The 19,937-nt window shown below is 38.7% G+C and overlaps 1 protein-coding gene across 1 annotated transcript in view; it reads left to right on the top strand.

The window, feature by feature from the left end:
* CWC27 (CWC27 spliceosome associated cyclophilin) overlaps positions 1 to 19,937 on the top strand; it is a 124,351-nt gene that overhangs the window by 96,213 nt on the left and 8,201 nt on the right. Inside the window, exons 12-13 of the mRNA XM_057413574.1 lie at positions 2,123 to 2,232; positions 5,139 to 5,242. Of these exons, the coding sequence (XP_057269557.1) occupies positions 2,123 to 2,232; positions 5,139 to 5,242 (214 nt within the window). The remainder of the gene's footprint in view (positions 1 to 2,122; positions 2,233 to 5,138; positions 5,243 to 19,937) is intronic.

Genomic DNA, 19,937 nt, shown 5'->3' on the forward strand with positions numbered 1-19,937 from the left:
AAGTTGGGCATTAGAAAAACTCTGACAGGCGAAGACCCAAGAAAACAATAATCTCAAGAGAAGGCTCAAACTGAAATCTAAATTATTTGTGTTAACAGTAAGTGACAACCATATGAGTATGATAAAATAGACAAACACACAACTGCAGGGGAATTTAACCTATTTGTATGAGAATTCTATTTATGCTGCACTAGATTAAACTGAAACCTTAGTCAAAAGACATCTATGACTAACGATCACATCTTCTTTAAATTCAACATATGTATATCAAAGGTTGGATCCAAGGTTTAAACATTTATGGCCAGCTTGAGACTTGCATTTTCATAAGTTTACAGGAACACTCTTCTCAGTTCTTTTGTACGTCATGCATGGTGAATTACTGGGTAAATGGGATTCAATTCAAAGGAGCCTTTAAATAAATGTCACCTGAAAGTTTGTTTTCTATAAGAAAATAGGTGGTTTTGTAGTTCAAGTTATTTATCTAGAAGCTAAATATTAGTAAAACAAGGCAGTATGTTGTTTCCACACAGTCAACAAGTCTGATTTGATACATTTATGCAAAAAGTAGTGGTTTGTCTTCCCAAGGTGTTGGTCTTGAATTAAGAATGGAGTTTCTTATTAGGAGAAGAGAGAGAGAGATAATTGGGGGGGAAGTGGAGCTGAGCCCTTATGATTGTCGGTTTATGCTGTGCTCTGTTACTCTCTTCAGTTTATCTGATGTTATGCTGCATGATATTTTATGGCAGATTTCATTCATTCGGCTGTTTAATCATCCCTAAATGTGTATATGCATGTATCTTTTTTGGTCATTCTGGAAGATGGCTTTTTTCTTTCTTTATCTTGCTGTAATCCTCTGTTCTTGATTATATCCAACATGTCAGCCAGGAAACAGGGAAAATAAACAACTCTGAATGGTATTGTGTATGGCTGTTTTCCCTGATATTCTTTAAGTACATACATGCAACATATAAATTGGGATAAAAAAGAAATAATATATTTCATTTGTGGAAATATATAAAAATATTTTATATGTAGATATACCATTACAGATGTATTTCTCTTTATTATAAGTTCTGTGTTTATAACTCTTATAAAAACTTCAGGTGAGAAAGAAATTTTGTTTGAAACCAGTTTTCTCTGTATATCTGTCAGCAGTCATCTAAAAAACCCCCATTATACAGAGTTTGATTTAGGTTTACAGTTCATCAGGCCATATATCCTGAAATTTGTTGAAACAATTTCCTCCATAAATATTTTCTGTTCATCATTTGCAGTGGACATCTGGAGGTTTTATTCTTCTGTTCCTTATCAGGAATAACAATCTCATAAATATGTGTAAATAAATAAATTTCAAGTGTACTAAATCAGTTTGTGAAATGTCTTAATGCTATTCAAGGGGAAGAAAATGTGACCGTATGGTGTTGATCAGATCTGAGATAAAGTTTTTGCCCTGTTAAATTCTTAATTTGTCATGGCAGTGGATATTCTGCAGAGAAGCAGCTGTTAAAAAAAATGAAGGAGTGTAGCTGTTGACTAGTCCAGGTATTACTATATTGCTATAGAGTTCTTTTCTTGATTGACATGGCTAATTTTGTTTAAAGTAAAAATGCTATGGGTTTTTTCTTTATTGCAAGATCAAGGATTTAATTTGTGGCTGCTTCAGCCTACAAAACAGGAAGACTCTGAATTTGTCTGTAGGCAATAGTCATCTGTATTTGTCTCTGCTGTAACAAAAAGTCACATAATATTAATACATGTAACAGTTCAGCTGCTCCAGAAAAAGATCTTCAGAAATTAAGATGAACTTGTTAAAGGAATTTCAACAGTTTTCATTTCTCATCTTAACATCAGAATTTTTATTGCTGTTACACTGCTTTATCTGGCTCCATAGTAAAACAAAATTGAAACAAAAATTTTTGGACTTGTTGTCTGCCCAGTACAGTGTTGCATTTTTCATTTCAGCAAGCAGCAAATCATTCTACTTGCTGAGAAAGCAGTACAACAGAAACATTTTATGCAAGTGTTCTGCCTGCTATTTCAGAAGTCACAGATTATCTCCAAAATGATACTAAACCATAAAACCAAATTTAGTTTGTTTAACCAAATGCGTTTCCTTATTCAGAAGAGGAACCTGCTCCAAACAGTGTTGTTGAAGAGTACCTTCAGGAGAAGAAAAAATATGAAGACAAGCGGAAGCAGCAGCCAAAGAAAGGAGTTTCTCGTGAAGATCAGGTAACAATTGGAAAACCTGGGGGGAAAAAATCCAGAAAAAGTTCTGGAAAAGTTTCTCTCTTCATCTGTGTATAAATAGAGTTTTAAAGTCCCTTACAGGATCGTAGAATCATAGAACAGTTAGGGTTGGAAAGGACCTTAAGATCATCTACTTCCAACCCCCCTACCATTATGTTTCATTTTCCTTTTGAATAATCTTATTATTTATAAAAATAAATATGTAATCTTTGATCCCCTATTTTGATTACCCAGGTAGACAGGTAAGTGAAGTTTCAATGTGCATTTGAAAGTGCTATCAGTTTAGTCACTAAAGTCTTGCAAAAGGAAATGCTACCCACACAGAGGTATCCTTGATTACATGTATGAGAGTTTTGCATTTATGTACAGTGCTTTCCTTGGCTCTGCAGCATGCCATAAAGCTGGGACAGAGGTTTGCATATTTGGCATCTGTCCAAGATGGGTTTTTTAGCATTTTAAAATATGTTTAAAGATATTAAGTCCATCCATACCTTTTGGTGTTGTGAAATGAGCAGAAAAAAAGTTTTTAACTGTACTGTAAAAATAAAACCTTTTTTAAATATAATGAAAGTTATTTTTCAAAAGGAGTTACAATGTATGTAGACTTCAGTCTGCAAGAATGACCAACATTACGTTTGACATAAATATTTGTTTTTTTCTAAAATAGGAAAGTTTGGAATTGTTAAATATATGAAACTGCCTGTGAAATGGAAAGTACCATTCGTTTAAAATCTGTGCAGTACATCAAACACAGTGGTTTACAAGTGCATGTCAATTCAGCTATGAAGATGTTCATATTCAGCTCTAAAAGCTAGAAGAGGTTGGAAACTCGAGGCTTAATAACTTCAAAAGAATGGTTGGCAAACCTTTATACATGTGGCAAGTGGATTTAGCTCTAAACTAAGTTTATGGAAACTTTGTACATTCAAAAGCCCATTAGCTTTAAATCAAAGAATACTAAACCTCTGTTGGCAGCATGGATGAAACCACTTCTAATGAATTTATATCAGTCCTGTCCTGGACATCACAGGAAAACCAGATGACAGGGATGTATATTTTAGTAGATCTTAATTTTCATTTATGTAACCCTGCTGGGAACTGTTCAGCAATAATTAATCACTTCTTTGTAATCCATTTCACTTGTGGAGAGCCTCTTCTAGCCTTGCATCCCTCCTACTTGGTCCTACAGCACAATACCATTTTGCATCCTCTGTACAAGAGTTAAAGAAGAGGGGGAAAGGTATGTGTCTCCTTACAATACTAGATATTGGAAGTCCTAAGCTTATCATTCTACAAGGGTCAATTTTACAAAGTTATTTGATCCACAGTAAGGCATCTAATCACTCACTGCAAAAATGCCTGCTAAGGCATTTGAAAATTATTTCTATCACCAGGTCTACTCACAAGAATGCTGGCACCAGAGATAATTATACACATGGAATGTGCCTTTGGTCGGTCACAGCTTCATGTAAAAATGGTTAGTTTGTTTTCTTCTGATGGCGTAGGCAGAGATTTGGTCTCTCAGACGTTGCAAGTACAGGGTTTACAATACTATGGAAGGCTATAGAATTTGAATGATTTGCAGGCCCAACTATATTTGAAATTTTCCATCTTAAAAGTTAAACAGAAAATAAATGAATAAATGCAAACAAAATAAAAAAAAAAAAAAAACAAAAAACAAACCAAAACACCCCAACAACTCAAAAACCTCCCTTTGGCAGTATTAAAATACGGTTTTGAAAGAATTCAAAAGCCAGGAAACTCCTAAAGTTAAGATTGCTCCCAGAAGGAAATTTGATTCCAGTGAACACTTCTGGTATTTCCTATTTCTGTTTTCTATTCTTGTTTAGTTTTTATTCTTTTAAATTTGAAAAACTTGACCAAACAAAACTAAACAGCCATACAGAGGTGTTTTACAACATAGGTTGCCAACCTATCACCTCCAGATCAAATGTAGCCTGCCACATAAATTCAGTCAAGCACTTATTCCCTCATGCTTTCCTTTCCATGAATGTCTCAAGTATCAGCAAGAAATAAGCTGTGGGCTGTGCAAGTCGTTCTTGTGGTCTGCTCATTTTTTTATTTATTTTTTTTTTAAGAGCCCCCTCTCCATTCACAAGGTTCAGGCATACAGTTCTTGTATAAACAAATCTTATTCCAGGTGATCAGAAACAATGCCTGTGGTACAATCTTCAGGTGTCACCTGAGATTTGGTGACTTCGTTGGAGCTGAAACATCTGATGATATCAGCTGGAGAATAAAATGCTTAATGTATGCTGCATAAGAACCGGTGTCTATAGAATTAATTAATTAAGGTGGTTCATTGTACTTGAGTCAAAAGCTTTGAATTATTTTCAGTGTCAGTACATGACTTAAAAGATCAGCAACATAAAGTATATAAATATCAATCAAACCAGGTCTTCAAAGCTCTAAATTCAAAGCTTGAATAAACTGTAATTTATGTAATTAATTGTTTTACAGGAAGAAAATGGCAGGTGCAAACAATAAAATTCATTGTCAGCAGTCACTGTTGTTTAATTGTTTAATCAGCTATTTTATTCTATAAGTAGCCATAAGATTTTGTTCCTTTGATACACATTTTGATTTCACTAGGCAGCCAGACAAGTGCTCCCTCACACCAGTGGAGTGCTCTTGCACACCTGCAGAGTGCCTTCCCTACTTAATCTTGCTGCTTCAATGCATTCTCACCCCAGCCCACCCCCTTGCTCTCTCACTTGCCTCTCTACAGCATTTCTTTCAAATTCATATGAAAGATGTCTCCTTCATCTCATTGTACTACTTCTCAAAATAATAATAAAGATATTGTATATACCTGTTGTTGGTGTCAAATGCATATGACTTCACTAAAGCCATGTATTTAATTTCAGACACTGGCGCTATTGGACCGATTTAAATCAAAGTTAACCCAGGCAATTGAAGAAACTCCTGAAAATGAGGTTTCTGAACCTGAAGCAGATAATGATGAAGGATGGTGAGTTCTTTTGATTTAAATTTCTGTATTTACTGCTGGAAATCCTGTTGGAGCAATATAGGCTTGCTCTTAAGTGTAAATTTAAGGAGTAGCAGAAACACCAAATGTGAAGATGGCTGCTACAGCAGAAATCCGCTAAAAGGTAGTGATTTAGCCCTGTGGAAAACAAGGTGGGAGCGTAGAAGACATTTTGCTTTGTTTTAAGTCCTACGAAAACTCTGTGTTGGAGGTGGTAAGTATTTTAAAGACTAATGAATGAGATGAGGACAAACTGATAAACTCATCTGAAATGTCAGGTGACCCCAAGGAAATGGGGTAGCACTAGAATTGATTAAGCACTGGAGAAGTTATGGCCTCAACACTTACCAGTTGAGGAAGTAGCTTGTACTGTGTTGTCTCATGTTCGTCTTCCATCAAAGAGCATGCCTTAGGTAGGGAAAGGAGATAAAAGTCATTATGATTTGAAGTTTGATCCTGAAGTCCTAGACTACAAGCTATTAGGTGATAATAAAAATTTCTGCATAAAATGACCAGCATGGACAGTGGGATTGAGTGCGCCCTCAGCAAGTTTGCCGATGACACCAAGCTGTGTGGTTTGGTTGATACCCTGGAGGGAAGGAATGCCATCCAGAGGGACCTTGACACACTTGTGGGGTGGGCTGATGCCAACCTCATGAAATTTAACCATGACAAGTGCAAGGTCCTACACCTGGGTCGGAGCAATCCCAGGCACAGCTACAGGTTGGGCAGGGAAGAGATTCAGAGCAGCCCTGCGGAGAAGGACTTGGGGGAGCTGGTCAATGAGAAAATGAACATGAGCCGGCTGCAGTGTGCACTTGCAGCCCAGAAAGCCAACTGTTTCCTGGGCTGCATCAAAAGGAGTGTGACCAGCAGGTCGAAGGAGGTGATCCTGCCCCTCTGCTCTGCTCTTCCCTGGAGTATTGTGTGCAGTTCTGGTGTCCTCAACATAAAAAGGACATGGAACTGTTGGAACAAGTCCAGAGAAGGTCCATGAGGATGATCAGGGGACTGGAGCACCTCCCGTATGAAGACAGGCTGAGAAAGTTGGGGCTGTTCAGCCTGGAGAAGAGAAGGCTGCGTGGAGACCTCATAGCAGCCTTCCAGCATCTGAAGGGGGCCTTCTAGGGATGCTGGAGAGGGACTCTTCATTAGGGAATGTAGTGCTAGGACAAGGGGTAACGGTTTAAAACTTAAGCAGGGGAAGTTTAGATTGGATATAAGGCGGGTGCGAGTGCACACTGAAGCCAGCTCACATCTGTTTTCTCATCAACCAACACCCCCAAGTCCTTCTCTGCAGGGCTGCTCTGAATCTCTTCCCTGCCCAACCTGTAGCTGTGCCTGGGATTGCTCCGACCCAGGTGTAGGACCTTGCACTTGTCATGGTTAAATTTCATGAGGTTGGCATCAGCCCACCTCAGAAGTGTGTCAGGGTCCCTCTGGATGGCATTCCTTCCCTCCAGGGTATAAACCGAACCACACAGCTTGGTGTCATCGGCAAACTTGCTGAGGGCGCACTCAATCCCACTGTCCATGTCAGCAACAAAGATATTGAACAAGACCGGTCCCAACACCGATCCCTGAGGGACACCACTCGTTACTGGTCTCCAGTTGGACATCGAGTCATTGACCACAGCTCTTTGTGTGCGGCCATCCAGCCAGTTCTTTATCCACCGAGTGGTCCATCCATCAAATTGATGTCTCTCTAATTTAGAGACAAGGATGTCGTGTGGGACAGTGTCGAACGCTTTGCACAAGTCCAGGTAGATGACATCAACTGCTCTACCCCTGTCCATCAGTTCTGTAGCCCCATCACAGAAGGCCACCAAATTGGTCAGGCAGGATTTCCCCTTAGTGAAGCCATGCTGGCTGTCACCAAGCACCTTGTTGTTTTTCATGTGCCTTAGCATGCCTTCCAGGAGAATGTGCTCCAGGATTTTGCCAGGCCCAGAGGTGAGACTGACTGGTCTGTAGTTCCCTGGGTCATCCATTTTCCCCTTCTTGAAAATGGGGGTTATATTTCCCTTTTTCCAGTCATCGGGAACTTCACCTGACTGCCATGATTTCTCAAATATGATGGCCAGTGGCTTCGCAACTTCATTCACCAGCTCCTTCAGGACCCGCGGATGGATCTCATCAGGACCTACGGACTTGTGTACATTCAGATTTTTAAGATGGTCTCGAACCAGATCATCTCCTACAGTGGGCTCAAGGTCTTCATTCTCACAGTCCCTGCATCTGCCTTCCAAGACTTGGGTGGTGTGGTCAGAGCATTTGCCAGTGAAGACTGAGGCAAAGAAGTCATTCAGAACCTCAGCCTTCTCCAAATCCTGTGTAGCCAGTTCTCCTGAGATCTTCCTGAGGGGGCCTACATTCTCCCTAGTCTGTTTTTTATTTGCTGTGTACCTGTAGAATCCCTTCCTGTTATCTTTAATACCTCTAGCTAAGTTTAATTCTAACTGAGCCTTAGCTTTCCTAACCTGGTCCCTAGCTTCCCTGAGAACATCCCTGTATTCTTCCCATGCCACCTGTCCTTGCTTCCACTTATTATAAACCTCTTTTTTTATTTGAATTTTCCTCAGCATCTCCTTATCCATCCAAGGAGGTCTCCTGGCCCTCCTGCTGCACTTCCTTCTGGTTGGGATGCAACACTCCTGAGCTTGTAGCAGGTGATCCTTGAATATCAACCAACAGTCTTGGGCCCCTCTGCCCTCTAGGACTGTATCCTGTATGGAACCTTCCGAAGCAGGTTCCTGAAGAGGCCAAAGTCTTCTCTTTTGAAGTCCAGGGCAGTGAGCTTGCTGCACGCTCTTCTCACTGTCCTGAGGATCTCAAATTCGACCATCCCATGATCGCTGCATCCAAGGCTGCCCTGGAGCGTCACATTTCCAACCAGCCCTTCCCTGTTGGTGAGCCCGAGGTCAGGCATGGCACCTCTCCTTGTCGGCTCCTCTATTACTTGCAGAAGGAAGTTGTCTTCTACACAATCGAGGAACCTCCTGGATTGCTTGTGCCGGGCCGTACCGTCCTTCCAACAGATGTCAGGGTGGTTGAAGTCACCCATGAGGACAAGGGCCTGTGAGCATGAGGCTTTTCCTATCTGTCTATGGAGTGCTTCATCCTCAGGTTCTCCTTGATCAGGCGGTCTGTAACAGATCCCCACAGTAATGTCTCCTATTGCTGTTCTCCCTTTAACCCTGAGCCACAAACTCTCTGTTGACTGCTCACCCGTCCCCAGACAGTTCCATACTCTCCAGCCTATCCCTAACATAACGGGGAACTCCCCCTCCCCACCTGCCAGGCCTGTCCTTCCTAAAGAGCCTGTAACCTTCCATTCCAACGCTCCAGTCACAGGAGCCATCCCACCATGTTTCTGTGATGCCTATTATATCATACCCCCATAGATGTGCACACATCTCTAATTCCTCTTGTTTGTTCCCCAACCTGAAAAAAAAACTGAATTATTATAATGAGAAAAAATAAAATGTACAAACATGTAGAATAGGCACCCTTTTTAAGCAGAAATTAGGTAACTAAATGTGATTAAAGCATCCTGCATCTGTTGTGAGAGGGCTTATACATACATACATAACCATGTTAATGAAGTTGCTTTTCTCAGATGAGAAGACAGTTAGCATTGGTAGGAAATGCAGGCTGACTAAACTGTTGTTTTCACTGTCATTCTACAAATGAAAAAGGTTTGCAAATTGAAGTGAGAAAATACACCATAAAAAAACACCATGAGAGAAGACAAGACAGGGAAGGAAAAATGCATTTGACATCTTTACTTACATTTTTTTCCACACATTGATAAATTAAATTCTTCAATTATCTGGAAGTTACACATCAAGTTACAGTAAACTATATTATAAAAATGTTTAAGTTTTATGTTTTGAATCAAAATATCTTAAGGCTACTTGAAGATACATTCCTTAAAAAAAAAGTTAAATCTTAAAATTTAAAGGTAGGCTGAATTGCAAATTCTGAGGCCAGATGTGTTGATGAGGCTAAAATTTTAGGTCAGTCTTGGGTAACTGATCCTTTCTTGTTTGAATCATGGAATGTATTTTAATTTAGTAAGATAAAGCTACACAAATTCTGCAACTTTACATTCACACCTTCTTGCTTTTCAGTGAATCGAACTGAGACCTCACAAGGGAAATTCTAGGATTTGCAGAAAACTTCAGACATATGAACTGGCAGAGTAACACTAGTAGTATGGTACTTGGCTATACTACTAGTGTAACTATTTGGCTATATAGAATTCTTGCCATTTTTTTAAAACCACATTTTTACACAAGTAGTGTGTAATGAGTGTGTTTATTTTTTCAGTATTTTATTTGCTGGGGGGGGAGGGTTTGTGGGCATTAGCATAGTCTGCTTTCATCTTAACAGATTATCTTGGCATATCTGTCATTGAAAATGCACTGTCTCTGTCTCTTTACCCCTCATGGTTGTCCCATTTATTGTATCCAAGAAGAATGGAGCATGGTATTTTAAAATATAAATGCAGGTTAGGTTTCCAAAGAAAAAGTTTTCTTTTTACTTTTGATGTTAATGGCATTATCTGGAAATTCAGACTTGCTTTCCTTGCTTATATTCTTTAGAAGATAATATTTTAAAAGACAAATCAAAACATAAACATCTTGGCTTTAGATTATAGTTTTTCAAACAACAGATAAAGTAATTTCCTAAATCTTGCCCATTTCAGGTTAACTCTTATTACTAACTTGCTACTATTTTTTCACTTGTAGCCATCTATTTGGTTGTTTCTTCAAACCATGTGGTCTTACTTCATTATGTTTTTTCCTGTCTCAGTCTTTGAGGATAAGGGATAACATACAGCATAAATCTTGAGGTCCTTGGATTTCACTGATATTCTGAGCTCCTATCTGAGCTGTAAGTCTGCTTCTGAGTTCTCCAGGAATTATAGTATGGACTGTTTCCGTTGGAAGTGACCTACAACAATTGTCTAGTCCAACTGCCTGACTGCTTCAACGCTGACCAAAATTTAAAGCATGTTGTTAAGGGCATTGTCCAAATGCCTCTAAAACACTGACAGGTTCGGGTCATCGCCCACCTCTCTGAGAAGCCTGTTCCAGGGTTTGGCCACCATCTTGGTAAAGAAGTGCTTCCTAATGTCCAGTCTAAACCTCCCATGTCCAGTATAAACCTCTCCTATGTAGCCTTTACATGAACCTGAAGGACTGGTCTTCCTGTCTGGTATTTTCTTATCACAGAAACATAATCAGTCTTTTAAAGACTTTTATAAAGTTAGGTCTCTATCCCTCTTTCCAAGTAATTACTGACATCTAATTGGCAATAGAATTTTTTTTCTGTAAGTAATTCATACTGAATGGAGTGTTGCAATTTCAGCTTATGAAGTTGTATTTTTGTTTAGAAAATAACACTACGTTCAGAATTGCACTAAAATTAAGAGTTAAAATAATGTGAAACTACATAATAGACTAATAATAAACGTTATATTATTAATTTTGCAGCATATTAAATGTGCATGTTAACTTGCAGACAGATGAGAGTCTTATTTTTAAAGAATTTACTTTGAAGCTACATAAATTGTAAAATGTACATATTACATAAGTTGGCTATAAACACATAGAACATCGGCAATGCAGTGAAGTCTTCCAAAAGCTATTAATGATTATTACAGTCACTTGGGAAGTTACATTTCATATGTTGGTATAAGGGTTTACGTTTTCTATAAGGGTTTACGTTTTCAGTGTCTTTGTTGTATTGGAATATGACTATAACAACTTAGATTTTTAAACTCTCTTAATACAAATCCATTCCTCAAATGACAGTAATTCTACTTTATTTGTTTTTTATTAAATATAATTAAAGTATAGCATATGTATATACGATATGCACAAATCATGTGAGTCCTCCAGGCCATTTTGTAGGTCATGGTTGCTGTTTTTATGGGAAGTGAAAGCCTGCCAGTATGCTTTGCTCTACTATCAGGGTGTGTTATCTGAGGTAAAATGATTGCCTCTAAGACATTTTTATGTGTCCACATGAGTGGCCACACATTGAGGTATAATTTTCATTCTCTGTCAGGATAGAAACCATTACCAATTTGTTATTTTTTTTTTATTTGGCAAACTTCTCTCTGCATTTTTGGCTGAGCTGCTGTATTGGCATGGCATATAGCAGACATTTGGGCACTTTTCAGCAGCATTCTACTTTTTATGCAAGAAAAAAAGAAGAAATATGACTCTATTGTAAACAGTGTGTATGCTGTTTGATAATTATTACCAGATTTCACTGTCTGTGAAGGCATCTGAGGAAGTGTTGTGAAGAGAGCTGAAGAGAAATGCGTAATGCTAAGTTTTAACATGAAATACCAGAATCTTTGCTGAGACCTTCTATTGCAAACTCTACTGCTCTGTGAGCATGATTATATATATATATATATATATCTGTCTGCAGTAATCAAAATGCAATTTCCCCCCCAGAATTCAAAAGTATAAAAATAAACATGGTATGTACTGCCAGAAAGGGTACTCATAACAATAAAAATGTCTGCAAATAAGTAGACAGACACGTTTTTACAGCATCTGGCTACCTCAGGAAGACATGGCTGATCCTAGTTCTTCCATGCACAAGCATTATTGTCCATGTGGTTCTGTATTATTCTGTTGTTATGCTTTTCTTTTCATAATTTGTCAGATGTCTTCAGTGCTGTTTGATCATTTATTTGATTACAGTCCAAATAAGAGAGTCAGATGCATGACTTCATTCTTCTCTTTCACAAAGGTTTTACAGAGTGCTGCAGAAGTAGGTACTGATGATCTGGCAGAACTCAGTTGCTCACTGTAGGCTTAAAGTCTTACCAGGAAGACTTTTCACCAAAATATAGATGAGATTCATCACATGAGCAGTGAGGTGTCATCTGCTTAGAAACTAATAGTATGAAAACCAAATATCATAGAATAGAATGATAGAATAGTTTGGGTTGGAATGTACCTTAAGATCATCTACTTCCAACTCCCCTGCCAGGGTACACTAAACCATGTCAGCCAAGACTCCATCCTGCTTGGCCTTGAATGCTGCCAGCGATGGAGCATTCACAGCTTCTTTGGGCAACCTCTTCTAGTGCCTCAGGACCCTCACAGTACAAACTTCTTATATCTAACCTGAGCTTTCCCCATTTAAGTTTGAACCTGTAGGATGTGTCACAGCAGAAGACTCAAATAGATTAATTAATATGCGTAGTACTTCCTAACTGGATTTCTGTATAGGCCTGAATTTGGAAGTAAAAACACTGTGCAAAAACTACACTTTATACAGAAGACTGCTGCTCATCCTCTTCTTTAGGGCTTAGACTGCTGTGTACTTATAGTTGCATTCATGTGACACCCCGTCAGGTTGTAGTGCCACTTCAGAGCTCTGATTATAAAATTAAATAGTTGCAGCTATAGTAAAACGTATTTCAGTCCAGAAAGTATTATAGCAACTGCAGATAATGAAACTGATGATGCAGATCTTGTGAGCATGTCATAAAGTATTTTCCACAGAGAAATCCAGTTATGGGAGAAAAAAAATCTGATGCGCTCAAATATATTCAAAGGTTGGTTGCTTTAGTTAGTCTGTGCAAAATATTCCCCTTCAAATAGGGTAAGAGTAATACTTAGTACTCTGAAACACCCTCCCATCAACTAATACTGAGTGGTTCATCTCTCTTTCAAATCGTGAAATCTGAGACTAGATACAACGCTTAGAAGTCTTTGTCAGTGTTGAGTGGAAGGATTACTTTATTTGTCATTGTTTCTTTCACACCTGGTTTCCAATCCCTTCTAGGCCACGATTTTTTTCTACTGAATGTTTACCTAACCTAGCTCTGTCCTGTACTCATGCTGTTGATGGCTCTTACAGAAATTCAGCCGCTGCACTTTCTGAATGGTATCCTATTTTTCATACTACCATTCCTGTTTGCCAAATCACATGAATTTGAAATACTCCAATAAATTTTCAAATACTTTTCACAAAACTTCAGATTATGCAGATGTTGTGTCAATTCTTCTAGTAAAGTCATAAATGGACGTGAACTGACTACCCTACCACATTCATGTTTTCAGTTTGACATTAAACTGTGACTCTTTACTCTTAAAAACAGGTCTTTACAGCTGAATTTCTGTCAGCCTTACATCTTTACGAAGTGTATCATGGTTTAAGCCCAGCACCACGCAGCCCTTCACTCACATCCCCCGTCCCTGCCACCCCCTGGGTGGGATGATGAAGAGAATCAAAAGAATGAAACTATGTAAACGCCACAGGTTGGGGTGAGAATAGTCCAATAACTAAATTAATATAAACCCACTACTAATAATACTGATAATGATAAGGGAAATAACAAGGGGATAGAATATAAAACCTAAAGGGGAAAGGAAAAAACCCAGTAAACGCAAGTGATGCACAATACAATTGCTCACCACCCACTGGCCGATACCCAGCCTGACCCAAGCAGCAATTCAGGCCTTCTGGGTAACTCCCTCCCCGCAGTTCCTATACTGATCATGACGTGCTGTGATATGGAATACCCCTTTGGCTAGTTTGGGTCAGGTGTCCTGTCTCTGCTTCCTCACAGCTTTTTGTGTCCCTCCTCACTGGCAGAGCATGAAACACAGAAACGTCCTTGATCAGAGTCAGTGCTACTGCGCAACAACTAAAACATTGATGCGTTATCAACATTGTTCTCAGACTAAAGCCAAAACACAGCACTGCACCAGCTACTAGGAAGGAAAAAATAACTGTTACAGCTGAAACCAGGACAGTATGAAATACGTATCTACACTTTTCCAGATGGAATACTGGTCTTTTTGGAAGGAACGGATTCCCTGCTATTAAAATCCACCTGTCATATCCTTAACCAAAATTCTGGACTGTCTTCCACTCTTCTTTCTCTGATCTTTGAAAACAAGCAGAGGCTTCCTGAATGAAACTGCTAGATTTATTGACATACTGAAGTATCTCTATTCCTATGAGGAATTTTACAATACAGACAGTTTTGAACTGATGGAAGTTTCTGGAAAAAAGATATGCACTGGTTTTCTTCATTAAAGCTCACCAGTTGCCAAATCAAGTTACGATATTTCTGTGAGGATCCTCATTGTGCATTCTCACAGATAAAACGCACAAGATTTACAAACCAACTCTGATAGCATTCTTGAATTTAAAGTGTAATTGTCATGATCAAGTAACCCAAAACTTAAAAGGAGCATCACTCCTTACTACCAGGGAGGGAAGGAGAGGGGTGGATTACATTGCACACCAAACCAATCATTTACAGTACCTTAAAAAACTTGGAGATGTAGGCTAGCAAATTATGGTGATTTTTTTTTTTCTTGGATTGACTGAAAAGGTATACCCACCCCTTCACTTCTAAACAAGGTTCTTAGCTGAATTACATAATAGCTAATAGGTAGCAAATACTGGAAAAGCACCAGAAGGTATTGGTATATGAACGTTGCATTGAGGTAATATTCTGTTCTTGCTTGAAAACTGTTTCAATGCTGGTAATCTGAGTCCAAAGAAGTATGGTTTTACGTATTGTTACTTCTTTAATTTACATTTGATGGAAGATGCCCAATTCATCCTGCTGGACCTTCAATATTCGGTGCAGAAACTGGAATATTAACATGTGAAAGCTGTTTCTTACCAGATGAACATGATTATATGAAGTACATTTAAACTATTGTTGCCACTAGGGAAGCAGCCAAAGTTTGTATCATCCTCAGTAGAGGGGTTTGTTCTGTTATTAATCCCATCAATTCACAAGTCAGGGCTGCAAGTAGACCTCCAGTTGGTTTTGGAGTTTGTGTTGCAGTGGAGCCCAGTAATTTTTCCTTCATTCTGCACCCGGCTAGAAGTTTAGGATTTCTTTTTCTGGATTCAGATCTCATCACTGGCTGCTATCTGCTGTCCGTAATGCGCTCTACAGCCATTTAGAATTTGACTGTGACTGCCAGCAGGCTACATAGTTCATTTAATCAATAGCACGTTGTTCCAGTGCTTTGTAACTGAACGGCTGCAATGTTTCCTGGGTGAAATGTGAGGTGTTAAATGTGAACTACAAAGCTTCTTAATCTTTAAAAGAGATCAACTTTTTTCTTCCCCATGGAACATTGTCATAGATGTAACTAAGCGACAAATGTAAATGAGACAGTCATTTAAGTATTTTTGGGAGGATGTCTAGACTCTGAAACTTACTCTTTCTTTTTATATGAAATAACATAAATCCATTTAGCTTAAAGTTATACTGTGGGACCAGAAAAAAAAACAGTAAAATGAGAATTTGGAATGAGGTTTTCACATGTTTTTTCAGTTTATAATTCTTATGGTTAGTTACCTTTATTGAGTCTGAACTATTCTAAATGTTGGTTAATTTGAGGATAGGAAAAACAGGCATTTTTTTAAATCAAAGTGAATCAATTTACAGTTAAAAGGTTCTTGTGAAAATTATGTGAGTAAAGGTCTTCCATCCCAAACAAAAAGGCATTTCAGATCCTGCTTAATAGATTGGTTTATGTGCATGTTGTGTAATGCTGATGTTGGCATGACTATTATCATCTTAGTTATTTATGACAAACCTCATTTAAGATAGCAAGGATTAAAAACAATTCATGTGGAATTTGATGTCACTGTTCACTTAAATAGGTTGTTTAAAATCTTGCGGTTCTTAAAAGACATTCAAAGATGTCTTCTTGGTCACAAAATACAATTTTGCATTGATCCAATCAGCTGATTATAGCAAAAAATAAAGGGAATGGGTCTGAACTGAAATTCAGTGGGACTCATTTTGCAGTCTGGTTTATATGTCAAACTCTGTCATCTGTTCCTAGTTCTGAATTTTGTAAAATTACCAGTAAGGCCAGTTAAATATTGTGACAACATTGGGCAGCTAAGCACTCTCCGCCAGGACATTCATTGCAATTTGACTGTATAATTTCTTACCCAGTTTGTAGAGACAGCTATATTTTACTCCAGAACAAACAAACAAATCTGTATATTCAATGATGGTATTTTCTGTCCAGCACCAATAGCTATGTCCTTGATCTTCTTCAGAAAATGTTTTTGCTAATAAGACAAGGAAAACATCTCAGAATATTTAGCATTGGTTGCAGTGAGAAATCTGGTGCAGTTGGGAGTGGGAATACACAGTGTTTTATTTACTTTGCATTCCCCTGGTGAAAGGATTTGTGGCTGTGAGAGATTAAGGACTAAAAAAAGTATCAAGGCACCACCTTTCTGATGTGTGTCGGAGAGAGTATCACAGTATCACAGTATGTTAGAGATTGGAAGGGACCTCGAAAGATCATCTAGTCCAATCCCCCTGCTGGAGCAGGAACACCTAGATAATGTTACACAGGAATGCGTCCAGGCGGGTTTTGAATGTCTCCAGGGAAGGAGACTCCACAACCTCCCTGGGCAGCCTGTTCCAGTGTTCCGTCACCCTCACTGAGAAGAAGTTTCTTCTCAAGTTTAAGTGGAACCTCTTGTGTTCCAGTTTGTACCCATTACCCCTTGTCCTATCATTGTTTGCCACTGAGTAGAGCCTGGCTCCGTCCTCGTGACACTCCCCCTTTATATATTTATAGACACTGATAAGGTCACCCCTCAGTCTCCTCTTCTCCAAACTATAGAGACCCAGCTCCCTCAGTCTTTCCTCATAAGGGAGATGCTCCACTCCCTTAATCATCTTAGTTGCCCTGCGCTGGACTCTCTCCAGCAGCTCCCTGTCCTTCTTGAACTGAGGGGCCCAGAACTGGACACAATACTCCAGATGCGGTCTCACCAGGGCAGAGTAGAGGGGAAGGAGGACCTCTCTCGACCTACTAACCACCGCCCTTCTAATACACCCCAGGATGACATTGGCCTTCTTAGCCACAAGGGCACAGTGTTGGCTCATGGTCATCCTGTCGTCCACTAGGACCCCCAGGTCCCTCTCCCCTACACTGCTCTCTAACAGGTCATTCCCCAACCTATACTGGAACCTGGGGTTGTTCCTGCCCAGATGCAGGACTCTACACTTTCCCTTGTTATATTTCATCAAGTTACTCCCTGCCCAACTCTCCAGCCTATCCAGGTCTCGCTGGATGGCAGCACAGCCTTCTGGCGTATCAGCCACTCCTCCCAGCTTAGTGTCATCAGCAAACTTGCTGATAGTACACTCAATTCCCTCATCTAAATCATTGATGAATATATTAAATAATACCTAGAATTGGTTTGAGTTTGAGGGGGTTTTGGTGTTGTTTATGTTGTTTGGGGTTTTTTTATTAAATTGCTTTTTCAGAATCAGGTAAATGTTGAAATTCGTCAGACTGTTTTTATATTGGAAGATTTCATTCATAAAGTTGCCTTTATACAAGTTTTCTAAAATGCAGTCTCTTTCTTTGCTATAATACCTAAGACTGAGGATTTTGAAATACGGCTTCCTCAAGATTAGCACCAGTCTCTGCAGATTGAGTTGCAGAAGCTTTACTGTAACAAACATAGTAAGCTCCTGAAAACTAAGCAGCAGTCTTTTTCACATGCCGATGCTAGCTTGGGGAATGAAAGAAAAAGTGCTGCTGTAATTTATGCCAGTGAGGCACAAAGATGGATTAAAGCCATGTTTGCTCCCCTCCTCCCATCCAGACTTGAGCCAAGGTTCCTCCACTAGTCTGGAAAAACTGGCTCTGTATTAGGTCTCTCCTGCTAAGGCCATTGATTAACTCAACTGCATTTTAAACTTGACAAAATACTTACTTGATTGTTACAAAGGATAAATGAATGCCAGAGGTCTGTATTAGAAACAGATTGTAAAGAGGGGTTTCTTTTCTGTTTGGCAAAAAATCCAGCATTTGTTTGGGTTTTAGTACTGCCTCTAACATTTAATGGGGGAAAAAAACCCTTTTCCACCTTCTCTCCTCTACTGCTAGAACGTGGTCAAACCTTGATATGTAAATGCTAGCTGCTAGCCTGCTGCTTCAGTGAGTAATTTTGTATTAACAAATTCTGCTGCTGAAGTCGTATATTTATTGCTTCTAGCTTTTCTGCATGCCTGAGAAACTCAGAGTATTTGGGGTAGGCTTTTTGTTTGTTTATTTTTTGTTAATTCCTCCATGTCTAAGTTTATTTGGACTAGGCATCTGGGCCTGGAATCAACTACTGTTTGACTTAAATTCAGAGATGATCCATGCTTTACTCAAAGGATATCTAGTGTTACATTTACTGTCTGGAAATCTTATGTTTTATTTATTGCCAGCAAACCTAGTGAAGAATGAATATAATCTTTTAAATCTTTTAATAGCCTAGCTTAAGCTTCCAGTGTATTTACACACCTTTCCAAGCACCCCAGCTTCACCTCATTCAATGAAGTGTAAAGGGTAAAGATTTGGACATACTCAGAATGGAGAGGGGGAGGGACAAAAGAGAAGTAAGTGTGTACAGAGAATGCTGTATAAAAGTCTGAGTATTTTTGTGCTAGAAATGCTCTCCTGTCCTTCCCCTCACACTGACTCTCTGCTCTGGTTATAAAGTAGTGACCATGTTAATTTGGGAAGGTGATTTGCTGACTTCTAGAGTATCAGATATTGTACCAGCTATTGGCAGAGACAGGATGCTAGACTGGGTGGATCATTGGTCTATTCCGATGTGGCGGTTCCCATGTCCATATAGTAAATGCTGTGTAAAGTTTTTCTACACTGGTACACTGTCTGGAACAACATCTGGAATATGCATTATAGTCTTCCATACCAATCTGCTCTGCTAGGAGCAGCTGTCTATTTAAAGCACCCAGCTTCTTTCATCAAACTACTTAACATCTTTTAGAAGGTGATAAGGATATAGTCTAAATAGTATATATGAATTGTCATGGAACAGATGTGATATAAAAATAGAGTAGCTAAATTTTTAATAGAAAAATATTTACTGATTAGAATCATAGGTCAGTCATGGGTTTATGTATTTATAATTCTGATACTAAGAACTAACCACATTTTCCCCAGTGCTTTTGGTATCTTTTGAATTGGATGAGTTTTTTTGTAGTTAAGTTGATTTTCCCTTTCTCTTGGAAGGTTATTTACAAATAAGTTTTATTTCAAGAGGAAAATAAATACTTAATACTATCTTGAACAATGGGAAGATGCTCTGTTACAGTAGTCTTCACGAGGAAGAGTTTACTTTGTTGTTAGCTTTGTAAAAACTGAAGTATCTTTTTGGGTTTTATGACCTGGTTACCACCTATTTAATGAAATTATTAGTTTCTTATATTTTTGCAGTTAGTATTTTCAGGTAAAACTGAGCATATAATATTCAATTGAGTTTCAGATTCAAATAGAATTTGTCAATGTAGTATCATGTTAGAAATACCTGCAAAAGTTCTGATCGTTTTATGCTGACAATTCATTCTTTGGCCTGTGGAGGACCCGCAACTTACTGGTTATTCTGAAGAGGTTAAATCAATTCCTTCATCCTCCAATAATTGTAATGCAATCTCAAAAAGCTAGTAAAGTTAACAGAAGTGTACAGTCTGAGTTTGTATAAATTTTTTTAAAGCCTATTTTTATTAGTTTTGCTTGCTTAAAACTGGGGAGATTTTTGCTATGTGCAAGAGCAGCAATAATACATTATGTCCATTGTTAACATCTAAATGCTGGAATGCTATAGACTAATA

This window comes from Pezoporus wallicus, unplaced genomic scaffold (genome assembly GCF_028554395.1).
Source record: "Pezoporus wallicus isolate ANWC-B61680 ecotype Strahan unplaced genomic scaffold, APGP_CSIRO_Pwel_v1 contig_608, whole genome shotgun sequence".
NCBI lineage: Eukaryota > Metazoa > Chordata > Aves > Psittaciformes > Psittacidae > Pezoporus > Pezoporus wallicus.